The sequence below is a fragment of the Melanerpes formicivorus genome, unplaced genomic scaffold (genome assembly GCF_026170545.1).
Source record: "Melanerpes formicivorus ecotype bairdi unplaced genomic scaffold, bMelFor1.0.p_v2 SCAF_7, whole genome shotgun sequence".
NCBI lineage: Eukaryota > Metazoa > Chordata > Aves > Piciformes > Picidae > Melanerpes > Melanerpes formicivorus.
In genome coordinates, this window is record NW_027142359.1 from 12,189,630 (window position 1) to 12,207,433 (window position 17,804).

Here is a 17,804-nt window from a genome sequence, read left to right on the forward strand (position 1 = left end):
TGTTTCATTTGTCTTTTAATAGCCCAATTAAAAAAAATACTTACTCCAATTTAGAGGTATTACGTGGAGAAAATTAAAATTACACAAGTGACAGCCTTGCTCCTGCATGTATCTACCACAGTCAATGAAGCCAGTGGCTACCCAGTATTACGCCAATAAGTTGGAAATTGCCAGTGTTTGAAGTATGGATAATAATGCTGATGCAACAGTCACCAAAAGTACTTTTCCTTCATGATTGTTTGCATTCTGAGAAAAAGGTTGTTTCTGCAATGTTGACAAACAGTCATAATACCAGAATCTTAAACACCGATACTTCCCCTGTCTGCCCCATGATAAGAGAAGCACGGCATACTTAAGTGATGGAGAAATACTGAAAGATTGACATTGGTAACAGAATCTGAATAGATTTTTTTAATTGAAATATGATTAGTTCATGGATAGACTCAAATGTATTTTATCTTTGTCCCCACCAAAATATAGCAATTGGCCTTTTGTGGATAAATGGACTTGTAAATTCATTTCAAATGTGCTTTTCCTACACATCTGCTCATATCATTAAGCACTTTTCCACAGTGCTTTTAAAAGTATTTTTGACAGAATCTTACAATCCTACATTATATTCTTCTTTAATGTTTAAGTGACAGAACAAAGTTAATGGAGCAAGATAGCGTTCTGGGGTTTTATGATTTAGAGAAGGTGTTAGTGCAGCAGAACGGGAAGAGATGTTAGTAAGTTACTGTTTTGTTAGAAACTACCTTCGCTCTAGAGCTCCAGTTTTAACTTTATTACTTGTCCTACTTTGAACATTTAAAAAAAACCAAAAAAGACAACCATCTCTATTAAAAACTTTGTGGAGGGTTTTGTTTTAAAAATAACCAACCCTTGGCCGTGTCTGGCAGACTTATGTAAGACAAGATGAGAAGTTCTAAAGTTAATCCCTGTTTGCTACTACTACAACTTTCCCTTGAGTTAGTTAACTTCTGTGCAAACTACAAATAAAGTCCTAATAGTTAGACAGCTTAGTCTTTGACCCAGCTAACAAGCTTCTGTAACTAAGCATCATGTCATAATAATTAGTACTGAAGGGTTGATCTGAATCTGAACAAACATGTTTATATTCACTATCATAAAGTAGATGATATTACAGTAGCATTGGTGTAGCAGGGAGACTACTTATCCTAGACAGAAATCAAACTAATGAAGCAGTCTCTTTTTTGCACTGGTCTTGTCTATTTCATTTGAGACAATGTGGGGAGGAGGATGCTAGTAAAGTTGTGAGCACTTATACTGTGTTGTGTGTCCACTTAAAATAGCAGAATAACTGAAGCTTGGAAGGCAACTCTGAAGATCTTCTAATCCAAACACCACATGCACACACTTCCCCCTCCTTCTGACCCTGGTTCAAAACAAGGTCAACAAAAGCAGGTTGCTCAGAGCCTTGTACAGCTGTGTTGTGACAGCCTCTCTGAGCAACGTCTTCCCCTTTTCTCACATTCAACTGGAACATAATTAATTTTCCTGGAAACCAAACCTTCTTCCATGGAGAAGAAAGCTTGAAAGGTACTTCCACCTATCTGATTACCTGATTTGAGTGAGTTTTCATTCCTTGAAGTCTGGTAGTTACTTTCTTCTCTTGTTATTTCCCAAGTAACGTGTATTCAGATGGTGATGGCCAGTTTTGTTTGTCAATAGACAAGAAGTGACCTGTCTCTTTTATTGAAACACTTAAAGCAGATTACAATAGTTTATGGTCCCATTCTCACTGTAATTTATATTGTATGCATAAAGACAGAGTTCTGTATGTAAAAAGGAAATGGAGAAAGCTTGCAACTGACCTTTTGAGCAATTTTACAGGGTGGGGAGGGGACAGGCTCTAGAAGGTTTCATTATAAATTGCATAGGTAAAGGCTGTTACCACTTGTAGAGGTGCCTATATGAGGGATTATCTAGGAAAAGCACTGCTACTTTTCTTGTACAACAGTTTTAATATGCAAGCTATTGTTACTAGTTCTTAGCAATGATTGCTGTTTCAAAGGTAATATGAATGTTTAAGAAGAATCTAGGAAATGAATCAGAAGACATGAAATAATAAATTGAAACAACAGCCTAGAAATGAGAGGATTTGGGGCACAAAGGGATATAATTATATGTAAAGTGTATATATAATCTCTGGAATAGTGGAGGATGGAATAAAAATAAAAAAGCTTACATTTCAGTCATATCAAGACATTAATGGATAAAACTTAATACCCATAAATTTTATTTAACTTATTCTTCCATAGTATCTAATGATATATTCTCATCTTATGCAGTTGTAGAACTTTTATCTAGGATGCCGTCAGTATGGCTTAAAGGGGAGTAGATCATGTTGCGAAGTTCTTCACTTAGTAGTTTTGTCCAAACCCCAACTGGATATCATGGAATAAAAAAATAAAAATCTTTTTGTAGTGTATGTATAATGGAGCATCTTAAACTGAAGCTACAAATATTTTCACATTAAATGTTACTGTTGTTCTCTTAAAGGGATCAGTAAAGGACTAATTTCTTGTATTGTTGCAGCTTTAACTATCAACAAGATGCATATTAACATTTCCTTAGTTTTTTTTTTATAAATAACACTGTTTTGTTTTTATTCTTTTTCTCCCAGTTTCTATGGAGATTTTGGACCTTTAAACTTGGCAATGTTATACAGATACTGCTGTAAACTGAATAAGAAATTAAAGGTAAGCTTTGTTTAAAAATAATTTTCCTAAATTTTTTGGTTAAAATGCAGTATCCAGTTTGAAAGTGGTTGTTAGGTGTTCATTATCTAGATGGTTACTCCTAAGGTTTAAGGCTATTCTTTGTTCTGCATTCTTTTTCTGCTGAAGAGTAGAGTGAATGTTCCTTAACAGGTAAGTCATGAACTAAAGGCTGTGTTCACCTTTTTTCATAGCCTTGTAGTTTAAAGACATTATTAGCCAAAAGCAGCTAGGTATTTCATGGGTTTGCAGCTAATGGAATGTGTATGGTAGTATGGTAACTGAAAAAAGAACCAACCAAAACCCCATCTCCATGAACAGGACCAAAACCTGGGCCCTGAAATCACACTGTTTAAGCTAAATCTTGTTCAGTGGAAAAGTTGAACTTTTAAATCTCATTCAATTTAATTAAATGTTGGTTTTAATAAATATTATAGGAATGAGTTTTGCCACATATAAAAATGATTCCTTTTTCTTTGCCTTACTTGTAGAATTATCACTCCTTATGTTAATTTGTCAAAGCATTCTAATTTTCTTGTTTCCATATGACAGTTGCTGATTCAAGATAATTTTGAGTTGCTCTTCATTAGTGAGGAAATTTTTTTGGCATCTTTGGATACCATGGTGGTTTTTCCTTTTAACTAAACAATGTTGGTCCTTTCTGTATAAAGTTGTCTAGAATCTGGAAACACAGCAGTTAATTCTGAAGATCACCACAACTGAATTTTGTTCTAGCAACACTGTCCTGTCAGAAACCACGTTCTTGGTATGGGATAGTGTTAGTCAAAAACTGAACACCTGGTAGGTGCTCATTCACTCCTGCCTTAACCCCAGTGAAAGAGATTCAGAAGAGCAAAATGAAGAAAAACTTCCGTGTTGAAATAAAGACAGTTACAATGGAGAAATTAGAGGAGATGGGATAGGGGTAGCAAAACAAGTGGTATAAATGCACTCACCACGTCCCACCAGCACACTGATGTGTGGTGAGTCTCTGAGAAACTTGTAATTGAGAAAGACCACTCCTCAGTTTTACTGCTGAATGTTGATGTGCTATGGTATGGAATATCCCTATAGTCATCTGTCCTGACTGTGTGCCTTCCCAGCATTGTGTCCTTCCAGCATCTTGCCCAGATCAGCCTGCTTGCTGTGGTGACAAACTGAGAAACAGGAGACCCTGGTGCTGTGCAAGCAGTTTGGCAATAGCTGAAACACTAGTGCATTGTTAGCACAGTTTTAGTCACAAATCTAAAACATAGCATCATGCAGTCTGCTAGGGAGAAAGCTGAACTCTCTCCCAACCAGACCCAGTACGCTGAGCACATAGCTGTGTAGATTTAACTTGGTCCTGTGAAAAAGTAATTTGCAGTGTATATATAGGAAATGTATCAACTACTAGAAATGAAACAGAACAGACAGTGACATTATACATTGGGACTCATGTTTGCTGCACAAATTAAACCATTAGGCAGGTTGATGTATATCTCCTGCTTCCAGGAGCATGCTGACTTAGCCTTAAGAGGCCTGCAAATCAAGGGGTTTGTAGAGTTGCTGTAACCTTTTTGCTACAAAGTACTTCTAGTGAAAATTTACATTGCTTCTTAATGCAGAAACTTAGTTATAAATAAAATCAAACTCTAGTTATTTCTGTTTTCTAATGCCTGTGTTCATATTGGGATAACATTTTGCCATTTTTGTGTTAACACTAAACAGAGCTTATAAATACATTATCTTAACACCCTATTTTTCCAGTGCCATGATCCCATTCAAACCAATCATCTTCACTCACTTGGAATGTTCTTTTTTTTTTTTTCTCTTTTTAAACTTAATGCTGTGGTTTGTGACCTTACATTTAAGTTATTAAAGATTCTAGAGAATACTTGCCCTGTGAAGAAGAGCAAATAACCACTAATAAACCTATGCAAATTTTCACTGTGGTTATGAGAGCTAGAAAGATAAGTTCTGGGTTTTTTTAATCTTCAAATTGATACTATGATCAGTACCTTCATACAGTGAACTAGAACACCTTCAGATGTTATACCCAAAGTGCACAGTATTTCACACAGAAAATATAAGAACTCAAATGATAAATACCTCAGGACTTGGATTTGTTGTTGTTAGGGTTAGGGGTTTTTTAAATGATTCAACATTAAACAGAAATTTTTGCGGTCTTTAGTCATGTTATAAAACCATCATCTGCATTGAATGAGGCAAAGTGTTCACCATAAATGCCTTGTAATCAGTATGATGCAAAGATCATCTATTATAACAGAAAACATACACAAAGGAGCCAAATTAAAACTGGATTAGTACATGTTTGCAGGATTGGCTTATCAAACTGATATTATTTTAATGTAACTTTTATTTTAAAAGCAATAGGAACAACAGACACACTTGCAGTGCTAGGTGAGGAGTACACGTGGTCAGGAATAGGGCAAAGAAATCTCATCAGATCAAGTGCGTGGGAATGCTGCTGCTGCTGCTGCCTTAACCAGAGGCTAATTCCAAATAGGTTGATTCGAACTGGTGCATAATAGAGAAGGGTTACCTGATAGTCCATCCATTTGAAAGTAATAGCTGAAATCCAACAACTAATGCTTGGTCATTTAGAAACTTGCACACGAATAGCTTCCAGACAGTCTAATTGGTACTACCCCTGAAGTAGGCCAAAAGCTTTGCTTTTCTAACCATTAAAACACATTATGGACTTTGTCCTAATTTAGATACTATCTGCAGTGGGCAAGTAGGCTTATAAGACGAGTTCCAGGACTGAAGCAAACATCTGATGTGTACTGCAGACCTAGCTACAGAATTCTGCTGTTCAACTTCACTGGTTGAGAATGATGAATTTGCAGATTCTGTCCTTCTACTTCTCATCTTCTCATGCCTGTCATTCACAAGTGTTGCTGATTCCTGAGGCTTGAACAAGTTGTAAAACAGTTCATGACCTATGACTTACTTGCTAGCAAAGCATTGGTGCAATGAACAACTGCAAAGCAGGAGTATGATAATTCCCCTGTGGCAATAGGGGACATACAGGAAGCCTGTGGTCAGTGTTTGAGAGATGGGAAGTGCTGACTGGACTAACAACATGGAGGAAGCTTGCATGCTATTGCAGTAAGAGTGACCATACCTGTAACCAACAGTAGGAGTTGGCTGAGAGGAAGTAAAAGGCACTACAGATTATAATTCTCTGGAAATTCAGCCTCTGCTGTTGGATGGTTGCCATACTGCACCACTTTTGGGATCCTGAGGCAATCACAGTGCCTAAGCCCAGGTACCTTCTGCCATGATTTGATACATACTTGATTGGGTATGCACTTCATATACTTTTCTTATGAAAAGGGTCTTTAAAAGTAGTTTATCACACACTGAAAAAAAAAATTAAAAAAATCACAAGACATGGTAGTTTTTGTGTGGATATGGTGCCTTGAGAGGAATTTAAGACTTAATAAAAGTTGAAGTTCATAACTTCTATGAATAGAAACAGGAGAAATGAGAGTGTAAGATTTTGTTAACACAAACCAACCACACAAATTCTGTCCCTCTTTTTGAAGGACAGAGAAGAGAAGGCTACCAGTTTGAAATGTGCTAGTGGCAGACCAATATTTTAAAACAAAGTATTGTAACTTTGTTTACTGATTTTTTTAAAACAGTTAGTAGTTCTGTTCTGAAATGAAGAATTTATTTGGACACCAATTTGCTGACGAAACTGGAGCTAAAATCTTAGTTATGCTATACAGAAAAACCTTTCTGACTTTGTTATGTTAGTAATGTTTTGATTGCTGATTGCTATAAAGATGATCTTGACTACTGAAGACAAAAGCTAGCAAAAATGCTTGACCATTCTACCTACATATTTGTTCTTCAAATTTTATTGGGGGGAAGAAAATGTTCTACTAGGCAACCACAATTCATTTATGAAACTTTTTTTTTTCTTCTATTTAAATAAGTCTGTTTTAATTAAAGTTGCTTTAAAAATCTGTTGTGTTTTATGTGTTTAGCCTTATGCAATACATTCAAAACGCAAGGTTAATCAGAGAGGGAGTGTTGCTGAGATAAGTGATACAAGTATGAAGGATCAAAGGCAGGAGAAGGAAAGTTCTTGCAGGCTTATGAACTGTAGGGTTAATGTTTTTTTGTGTGATAATTGTATTGCTGCTGTGGGGTTTGCTTTTGTTTTAATATACCTAAACTTCTGGGCATATACATGACTCTGCAGGAACTGCAAGTGAGGCAGGTTGTGTATGCATGTATACATACATTATTTGTGTACAAACATGTGTGTACATCATTGTCTATTAAGAACTTGGCAGCCTTATGTTCACTGCTGTTCATATTATAATTACAGAATCACCCTGGTTGGAAGGGACCTCTAAAGCTCATCTAGTCCAACCCCCTCTGTAGTGAGCAGGTGCATCTCCCACTAGATCAGGTTACCCCAGAGCCCTGTCAAGCCTCACCTTGAATATCTCCAGGCATGGGGCCTCAACCGCCTCTCTGGGCAACCAGTGCTCAACCACCCTCATTGTAAATAACTTTTTCCCAATGTCCAATGCATGTGTACATATATAAAAATAGCATCTGCACTGATCTGGACTTATTAAACCCATTGCAGTAATTTGTTGCTTCAATAATGGAAGTATAATAAACCATATCCTTCAAATAAAATACTTCCAAATTATCTGGTGATTCTAAACAGATTATCACTAGTCCACAATGGCTCCTTCTAAGCTTGTCATCAAATTTCTGTGGAAGTAAACCTCTTTTTAAGCTCAACAAGAACTAATCTTAAAAATAAATAATGTAATTTCACAACAAAAATAACACATTCTGGAAAAAAATCATGCATCCAATGAATTGGTTTTATTGCCTAAACTGGAAGTGCGCACTTCTTATGCAATCTCTGCTCTTAGTTCAAAAGATTGCCTTTAAAGATACTATTCTGGGGTATATCTTTTGACAGAGGCTGAACTGTTGTGTTGTTACATGCTGTTTTCCAACTGGATGTGTAACTGCTTAAACTTTATTTATACTGTTTCTGCACAAAATGGTTTTGTTACATAGAACTTACTTCTAGCTAGCTAGCAGAATGTGCTTTTTTGCAGTTTAAGGTAGTGTTTCAGGTGAACTGTAAACTGTTGCAAAGAACTTCACTTTTAAGTCAACAAGTTATAATTGAAGTTCTGTCACTGTTGCATAACTACTCTAATCTTATCCCACCTACACATCATGGGTGGAATTGTAGTTAGGGAACACTAAAATTAAAAAATTGAGGAGGGGAAGAAAGAAGAGATCTTAAAAATACTGAAATTAATTTTGTCAAGTTTCAATAGTAGTTGAATGCTTCACTAATTAAATAAATGCTTGTGCTTTGTGTGTTTGCATATATGCTGAGGGAGAAGTTGCTGTTGGTTCTCAAGGTACAACCTCTTCCACTTAAGAGGAAGAGGCTATCTTAGGAATCACAGTTCTGTTTAGATATATTCAGTTGCATTAACTAGCACTCCTTATACCTATGGAAGTTGTGGACAGTAAGATCAGACTGGAATGGATAGTTAGAACTGCTATTAAAGGTGGAGTGGTAATAGGATACTTGCTGTGATACTTGCATCACTTTTCTCTGGAGTTTATCAGCAATTTGGGGCTTTCTGCAAAATTTGAGTCTGTGGTTAAAGTCGTCCTAAAACGCAAAACAAGATTTAGGATGAGAGTTGATGTTTACAGATTTGTGGAAGTGAAATAAAGCTGGCAGCACTTCAATAAAACACACTTCTGTGGCAGTTACCTTATTTCCCATTCCCAAGTGTTAACAGTGCCAACATTAGGAAAAGAAAGTATGTTAGAATTGTCAAATTGGAATTAAAACCTGAAGCTGGGTAACAGCAGGACTGGCATAAAGGTAGTTTGTAAAATGTGCCACTTCTAAAAAGAGAAATGCACTTCAAATGTTTAGAAGCAAAATCCAGTATGTCTGTTGATGACTTCCTCCAAAGTAATTGAGTTGTAGAAACCTGTCAGGAGAAACAGGATATATTGGAAGTGTAGTAATTCACTAAGCTAAAAAATAATGCACTAGACTGTCCAACTCACCACTTGTAAGTTACAATTTTATCTGTCTGGCTTCAGTTTTGCTGCAGTTTGTCATTAGTGCTCTTTTCTGGTGTTTGTTGGTCTTGTTTTCAATGGGAGTTTTGTCCACAGGATTCTGACAAAGGTGTCTTTCTTTTCTAAAGAAAGAATTGCAAGTGTTAATAGTTTTACCTCTGCCTAGCTTTTGGGGGGGCTTTTCAGTTGTGCAATCATTCAGTCTCGTTTAAAAATAAATTCTTGCTGTTGAAGCTTTCTAAAGATGTCTGTCACTCCATTTTTAGGTAGTATATATGGAATAGTAGTGTTTAACTTATAAAATGCCTATAAGATGGATTGCTTCAGTTTTTGTTCTGTCTTCTCCACAGAATTGTGTGCTAAAAAGATTTGACATATAGGAAGGTGTTTTAGTCTGAAAATTTCAATGTCTTTAGTCAGTGTTCATAAGATATTGTTCAATTATTTAAACTTGGGGGGGAAAAAAAATCCAGTCTCTTGTATTGAACGTTTTGGTTCAACTGCATTTTATAGGATATTATCACACGTCAAACTAAGAGATCTGCCCTGGTACACTGGTTGTTTCCCTGCACTCTTATCTACAATGTAAGAAGATTGTTCATGGTATCGGTAAATTTTTCTCCTTTAATTTTAAGAATATCTCTACAAATAGATTTTTCTTTTTTTTTCTGATTTATTTTTCAGTTTTGGAAAAGTGACTTTTAAAAATCTTTCTTAAAGTATATATGCTGTCTGATCTTGTTTGTTTTGTTTTGTTTTTTGCCAGTATTTCAGCCTATCAAGAAAGAAGATAGTGTACTATACCAGTTTTGACCAGCGGAAACGAGCCAACGCAGCATTTTTGATAGGTGCATATGCTGTAAGTATTACTTACCACATGGATACTTCTAGCCTTCCTTTACAAGACATTGGCTATGTGTAAAAGTTGATCTCAAGGGATCCTCCTTTAGGGAAGCAGGCAGAATGTTGTTTGATTCTTAAAGTTGTCTGAAAATCAGTTTTAGGGAAGCCCTTGTTTTGATACTTAATCCCATTTACTACATGGGAAATGGCTTGGCAGATCACAGTCATGTTTGCCATCGTCATGACGTCAAAAAGGCAAACCACGAACTTAATCTCTAAACCTGTCTGTCTTAGCCTGTGGCAGTAGTGAGATTCATAGCAGAGCGGAGACAGCTCTTTCTGACAGCTGTTCTTAAAGTTAGACCAAAGGCACAGTGATTACTGCATGGATTTCTCAGTAAATTTTCATAGCCTGCCCAGAATCATGGAGAAACTGAGATATTTCAGCCTTCTGATATGACAGATAATATGCAATATACAGAGTTACCTTAGTGACAAGAACCTAATTTATCATGATAGCACATAAGTTTTGTAGTTCCTAGCTGACACTGGTGCAGCCACTTGTGTGCCAGCCATGTGGCTAACTGAGTTCTAGAAGCCCCTTAAGCCAGGCTTTTTGCTATGTGAAAGCTGGTGGGGTTTTTTCAGGACTGAGGTCATGCTGAAAGCAAAGCATGAAAGTAAATGAAGATTCTTGTAATTAAATAGAGTATTTTACTACAAATATGGGAATAGTGTGTGAATGCTCCTGGAGAAGGTCTATTTAAATTTAAAAATAAGTTCAAATTTTAAAAACCTTTGGGTTAGATTTTTAACCCTTAGGAGTAGCCCTGATGGAACAAAAATGACTTAATGTTCCAAGTTTGTTGATGTTTTTGATATTAACATACAAGGCTTTATGCCTGGAATTAATTTCCAATTCTGTGGTTTATATTCTGTTTAAGGAGCCTCCAAATTTGATGGTGTATCTTTATAAGCTTTACTATCCCTTCACATCCAAAATCTGTCGGAATTGTAGCGTCTTCAGTAACGCTTCACTTCCTGTAGTTTATGAAGAAACTTCGGTCATTCTGTTCAGACTGCTTTTTGTTTTGCCTGTATTGCTTTGTCTCCAGTTCTATGTTTAGAAAGATTTGCTGGTCTGATGAAGCCTATAGTTAGAGAGCATTCATCTAGCACATACATAGATTACAGCATGTAATTGCCTTCACTGGATCATTGATCCTACTTTCACCTTTTGATACCTCTTAGAAGCCTCAGAAAGCACAGAACACTGGTATCTTGAAGGGGATGTGGTTATCTTTTTATTCCCCTGTCCAATCCATGTTATATGACTATCTCCAGTAGCTTAAGGCATTAAAAGGCCCATATTACTATTAGCTAGACTCAAGGAGAAACTGGTACTGTCCTTGAAGAGAGAACTTCTTGCAAAGCCAGGCTGTAGGAACAGAACAGAGACCTGTGAAGTGCAAGACAAAACTCCAACCACAGGATTCATCATCGAAGTATGACTATGCCATATTTACAGTATTTAAGACTTGAACATAGAAACAATCCAGTATATTTGCTAGTCCTTATTTGAAGGAGCTGGTTAGGAGTCAAAGGGGAGGGCAGTAGAAACTCCTCAGAAGAAAGTAGAGGGGAAGAGTACACAGTATGTATGCCCTAGTGTAACTCTCTATATATGCCAGGTGCCCAGGTGGCACACCACGTGAAGAGTTAGTAGCTTATATGTACAATAAGGTAAATTAGTGTGCCGCAACTGCACAGATATTTAACTCTCGCCTAGCCTGTTTTAAGCTGCTTATAGTTCTGCATTGCTAGAATGTGGGAGTGTTCTACATCTGCATTTGATACTGTTACTCTTGTGTCAGACTAGAAGAGGTTTTAACTATCTTCTGATTATTGAAGCTACTATTTAGCAAGAATAATTCTTAACTGATGCAGTTATATTACCAAAAAATCTATCTTGTCCCTTGTTGAAAACACCACATAGTAACTTTCCAATTCATCACTATTTAGTACAAGGTTGGAAAACAATTTGTACAAAGGTTTCCAATATGTTCCATACGTATGTCATCCCAGAACTATTTCTATAGATGTGTATTCCTAAGCTCTAAGTCTTACAGGAATTCCTTCACCAGCTTCTATAGTGATTGTTACTAACGCAAGTAGATTGATAAAATGTTTATTCTGAAAAGGTGTTGACAGTCCATCTAATTATCTGATGTTTGTTTTTAACTGCAGCAGCTTAGTTTTTTATATTCCAGGCATAGTAATTTTGCACTCAAGAAATAATATATGCATTTTTTGAGTGTTTTACCTGTAAATGCTATGTTCAGTCAGATGCAAATGTGCACTCTTAGTGTATGTGATAGGGTGATTACTGACCTGAAGAAATCTAATCATACTCTTCTGTAAAAGAACTGTGTCTAATTGGCAATTTGATCTGTCACATTTTGAATATCCAACTGTTCAGACAGAATATATGTAAGGCCTTCTGGATTTTATGTCTTCAATTACACAAGCTTCTCAAGACCAGAAAGTCTTATAGGTATGAACTGTACCACGGCGTGAAAATTAATTGAGAAGGCTTGTTTAATTTGTCTTAGTGTTAAAATATTAAATGAAACATGGAAAACAGTGGATCAGGTTCTAGGAATGGGTTTTCAGTGGTGATTATGCAACTTGGATTGTTCCGTTAAACAACTTCTTAAACATGTTGTACTGTACACCCTATAGCTCTTAAAGCATTTTAATAAGAGAGTCACAAGTTTAAGCAAAAGTTAAGTCTTTGAGTTTTTTGTCAATAGCTTGCCTACTTGCATGTTGCATCTCAGGAAGAGGTTTTGTAAATTTCAGTTTTTACAATGGACTTTCAGTATATTAGGGCTAATTATGTCCAATTGCTAAATTATTGCCCTTGCCCTTAAGAATTCTGCAAAAGCTACTTCTGTGATAAAATCAACATTAAGAGGGGAAAAAAGTATTTAAAGTGTTGCAAGAACAGAAGAAGATGCAGACTTCTCTGATGATACAGACATTGTATCAAAATGACTGATCTCCAGAAAAAAAAAATTTATTTCTAGTGAAATTATTTGTGTTCAGGGTTCCTCCTAAGTGGCCAAGACTACAGCACAGGCTGTTCAGTGATCAGAAACAGGGTGCTTCTAGGTTTTGTGGAGTCTTACCAGAAGCCACAGAGAATGTTTTGAAGCTAGTAAGCTTTTCATACTGGTCTATTTGTACCAGGAACTGGTCAAACATTGAATAAAGCTTTTAGATAAGGAACTGACCTACGTCTTGGTTAAGAAAATGATGAATAGAGTACTTTATATCCAACAGTTAAGTGTGTGTAGAGCTAAAAAGCAGCCATGTAGGTGCTGGTTGTAAGGTGGGCTAGGAAAATGGTGTGGCTTTGTTTACAAAGCATGTGTGTATGCATGAACTATGCCAGTCTAGGTATTTTTTGTAAACAATGCACTTGCTTAGTTAGGTTGATTTTTGTGACCAGTTTTACTATACACATAGGAATGGAAGTGCCACAGGATGTGATGGTATTCTAATCTCTTGCTTAAGCCGGCGCACCTGATGGTATTCAGCAATAGCAGAATGAGCCTTGTCTTAGGGTGTTACATTGTATGTTGGTCTCATAATAACAGGTTCAGCTTACTGAATTGGGTATTTTTGTTAATTAGCAGTTTGATACTGGCAATTAGGAATCAAAACAAATTTGTGTTGGAAAATCTTCATTGAGCTGTGGTAGATAAATGTTTCCTTTCTCACTTAATTGTGATAATATTTGTACTCATTTGAAGTTGGACAGAGAACTCCTAGTATAGGTGTCTTTTTCAGCTGTCATAAAGACTCTGATGTGTTTTGGGGGTTTTGTAATTTTTTTAAGGAGGGCAATAACACAAAAGAAATCTCAGTTTCTGTTGACTTGTGTTGATTTCTGAATCTTTTACTTTGTGTAGGTCTTTTCTGGCCTTTAAATGTCATAGGAACATAGTATGCATTCTTGGGAGTTTGAGGGGAAAGTTTACATATGGATGACTGTTCAGCCTCAGAGATGACTTTTTAAATTTCTTTTTCTTTCCCTCTCCCTCCATCACTTTTAGGTAATATACTTGAAGAAGACACCAGAAGAAGCTTACAGAACACTTCTGTCTGGATCTAATCCACCCTATCTTCCATTTAGGTATGTGAGCATGATAGATGGACATTTGTTTTTTTGGAATTTGTTAAATACCGTATTTTTATTATCTTCCCAGAAATAGGTTTCTTGTATGATACAGACATTGTATCGAAATGACTGATCTCCAGAAAAAAAAACCAAACTATTTCTAGTGAAACTATTTACTCTATGTTGGAATGATAAAGCCCTTTACGTTGGTTTAAGCTTTAAGTAAGACTCAGACTTGTAAGCTGTCAGGTTTTAAAAATAGTTCTTAGCATGTTTGTCATTTAGCAATTGCAACTTTTGTTTGTTGTGTTTTACTATTTTAAAGTAATTGAAATATTTTCAATTACATAGGACCTAACCAGCTAGACTTACATGAAAGAGTTTTTATGCTGATATGTTTTCTCTGTTTCACAGAACAAGTACCGATATTCAAGTTACTAAATTGCTTTGACTTTCTGTTCTCAGTGAATCGTCAATAATTTCTACCAATCTGTCTTTATTCTCTGTACTAAGGTCATACTGAGATTTGAAGCTGAGGAGTTTTAACTATCATGCCTATCTAATAAAGAGACTTCCAGGTTTTTTTCATGTTGTGGACCATGAAATGCCCTTATGCTTTATGAATGACAATACCTCATGCTATTCTTATGCAAATGCTTGCCATAAAAGGCAAATGCAAAGAGGTTGATATCCTCTTTTTAGGGGAGTTAGGCAATGCATTTATAAATGCAGACCTACCTTGTCTGTATCAAATTCATCTGATCCCACAGCCCCTTGGAAAGAGGAGATTGTCTCTCTTCTCATAGCTTCTACAGGAGCCAGATAAAGCAGAGACTGGTAGGATGGTAGCTTTGTATGTAAAGACCAGCTTGATTACAAATCTTAAACCATCAAACACTTTATCAAAAAGGTATCAGATCAGTGATCCCTTTTATTGGAAGAGAGTTTATACATTGACCTGGTCATCAACAGCACTCCAAAGCCCAAGAAGAACTGGACGTTGCCTGGTTGTGTGGGAATGAGGTCAGAAAGGCCAAGGAACAGCTGGAGCTTGGCAAGGGTAATACTGGTACCTAAACCAGAAAAGGAAGGGTAAAGAAAGGATCCCCCAATGGTGAGCAGCAGTGAACTATTAACAGTGGAGGAGAAGGCTGAGTTTCTCAACAACTTTTTTGTCTGTCTTCACTGGCAACCCCCTCTCTTCATGGCTCTCATGTTGATGACCCATAAGATGGAGACCAGGGAGGCAAAGTTCCTCCCACTGTAATTGAAGACAAGGTTTGTGACCATCTGAGGAACCTGAATAAGCACTTAAGTTTCTTCTGGAGGTCTTGACACTGGATTAGAACCTAAGCAGATTTTGTTACCTGTATAAGTTGTCCTGCTGAGAAAGAAGACTCTGCAATCTAGCTGTACAGGAGAGTGTGGAAATATACTGAAGGATTCTGACAAGATAGGAGGCTAGATGAGAAATAGGGAAGTCTGATAGTTAGGGAAGGGACATTTGGCAGTTGAATTCATAGGAAGAGGCTGCAATAGATACATAAGGAGCTCAAGAACTACTCGGTCTGAGAGAAGTGCAAGTAGATCTGCAGTGGGACAATCCAGAGTAGCTCAGAATGGGGAAGCAGTAATTTATTCCTCCTTCCTTGGTTCTCAAAGGCCTTCAAGATTATTTTCTCCCACTGTCCAGTCCAACACATTTGAGACTTCTCTGGTGCAAAATACAGCATGACACAGAAACTCAAACAAATGAAGCTGTGCTGGAAGCAGTAGCATTGCCTTAGGTGATATGTCTGCTTGTCATCAAGCTTATGTGGTAAATAAACAAATTTGTGCTGTGAGAAAGTTCTCATTCCTTCCACATCTTTAGTGTCTTGAAAAGGACTAAAATAAATCTTAAGTACTATGAAAAAACAAGCCCTTTTCCTCCTACTCTGAGGTCTAGGAAGGAAATAATTTGAGATATTAATAGTTGGTATTCAGAACTTACTGACTTGAACTTATTCTTGTATCCTGGAATATTATATAACTTCTGTAGGATAGGTCGTGTCAATAATGTCAAACACAGGAGTTTTTCAGCTGGATTTCAGATCTCATTACAGCCAGAGTGTTTAACCAATTTGTTAATTTGATATCTGAAATGTCTTGTATTTGGAAAAAAAAAAAAGTAGACAACCTTCAATAGGGAGAGGCTTCAGCATTGTTAGATTTCTTTTATAGAGTACTGAGGTGAGTTTACATGAAGTGATCCCGGGGAAACTATCTACTTTCATCTAGCTCAGTGACCTCAAAAAGCCATAATCGGCTTAGATCTTCAGCTGGTATTTCGTTTAAAGACAGCTTCAGCAAATATTGTTCAAGGGTGGAAAGAAATCAGAATACCTCTCTTATGAGACACATGGAAATTTTGTTGGTTTTGATTTTATAATATAAAATTTAAAGACAAAGCAGGAGGGTAAGGCACTGTTGTCGCTGAGACACTTTCATCCTGTTGTTGACTGATTCCCTGTCACTTGGTGATGCTCTAGTCTTGAAGACCTTTTACTGTATATTTTCACTTTCATTTAAGAAAACAGCACTAAGGCCATCAAAGATCATCATAAATAGCAGTTTCCTATGGTGAAACTTAAGTTTTGTATTTTTACCTTAAGCTACTCTAATTGGCTTCATACAAAAGAGTAAAACCAAATACATTTCAACATTATTGTGTCTCTAGATCTGACACAAATTTCAGAGATAGATTTTAGGTTGTAGTTTTGGGGGTTTTGGCAAGTACTAGGTAAACAAACTGTTTTGTTACTGACAGCAGTTAGAGGTTTGGTGAAAGGGAAAGCATTCCGCAGTATTGAGGTCAACTGCAGTAACTAGGAAATCGGATGTGGGATTTGCATCTTTGTAATGCCAGCTCAGATTCATACTACAGCTGCATCTCATAGAAATATTCATATTTTTCTCATTCTGAAAGCAATTAAAATACTATCAGATAAAAACACTGCTTGGAAATTGAGGTGGTTATGCATTTGGCCATAAAAGACTGGAAGAATACCGTAATGAAACCCTGTGACCAGCAACAGAAATCAGCGCACCCACACTGCAAAGCTCTGCAGGAATGTCTGTACATACTCTGTTCTAATATTCTGATAGGAAATGAAGTCTTATTTACTCTTCTGTGTCTTTTTAAACAGAAATTTTAGAGCTGAGCAAAAAAGGTACAGCATTTGAAATCCACATGCCTTGGTTTCCACCAGTGAAAACACCTAAGTTTTTTTGTGTACACATAAATAAGTTAAAAATAGTTACTGTCTTGAATGTAAGCACAAACATCAGTTTTCTGTAGTATAGGCTGCTGTGTGCAGTGGACAAAGAAAGAGAATAAGAATGTCTGGAAATATTTATAACTTCCTATAAATTAGGTTTCTTCAGGGTTAGTAAAGGTATTTTTTTTCTTTACAGTGCTCATAACTTCCTCATAACTATTAGTGCCTGAATTTGGTTTTACTATGGTAAAATGTATGTCCAATACAAAATCTATCACATTTTATGCAAACTAAAATTAGTGTTATTAATTATTACTCTGAAACTCAAAATATATCATTGGTAGAAAGAAAATGCCTGCTGGTGAGTCTAGTGCTAGATAATTGACTTCCAGACACTATGGTATGAGAATCTAAAATCTAACAGTACCCAATTTTTTATCTTATGGTCTGGAAATTTACACAAAATCAGTAGGAAGACAAGCTGACACAAAGAAAGGTGAAACTGAACTACTTGTTGTGCATTTGTTTTAAATTAGTTTTCACAAAAACATGCATTAATCCAGGAGGATTCAAAAAATCAGATTGAATTTGTTTTATAAATATTTGCAAAGCTTCTTAGTGATTTGCTATGACTTCTGACTGTTTCTTCTCAGTCAGAAAAAGAACTTG

The 17,804-nt window shown here is 36.4% G+C and overlaps 1 protein-coding gene across 10 annotated transcripts in view; it reads left to right on the forward strand.

Annotated features, from left to right (window-relative positions):
• The window catches only part of CDC14A (cell division cycle 14A), a 51,939-nt gene that overhangs the window by 8,530 nt on the left and 25,605 nt on the right, over positions 1 to 17,804 (forward strand). For 8 of the 10 annotated variants that reach the window (XM_068141018.1, XM_068141020.1, XM_068141012.1 and 5 more), the window contains exons 3-6: positions 2,648 to 2,723; positions 9,360 to 9,455; positions 9,613 to 9,705; positions 13,811 to 13,890. In XM_068141018.1, the coding sequence (XP_067997119.1) occupies positions 2,682 to 2,723; positions 9,360 to 9,455; positions 9,613 to 9,705; positions 13,811 to 13,890 (311 nt within the window). In that variant the 5' untranslated portion in view covers positions 2,648 to 2,681. The remainder of the gene's footprint in view (positions 1 to 2,647; positions 2,724 to 9,359; positions 9,456 to 9,612; positions 9,706 to 13,810; positions 13,891 to 17,804) is intronic. The other 2 variants (XM_068141014.1, XM_068141015.1) reach the window with 2 other exon arrangements.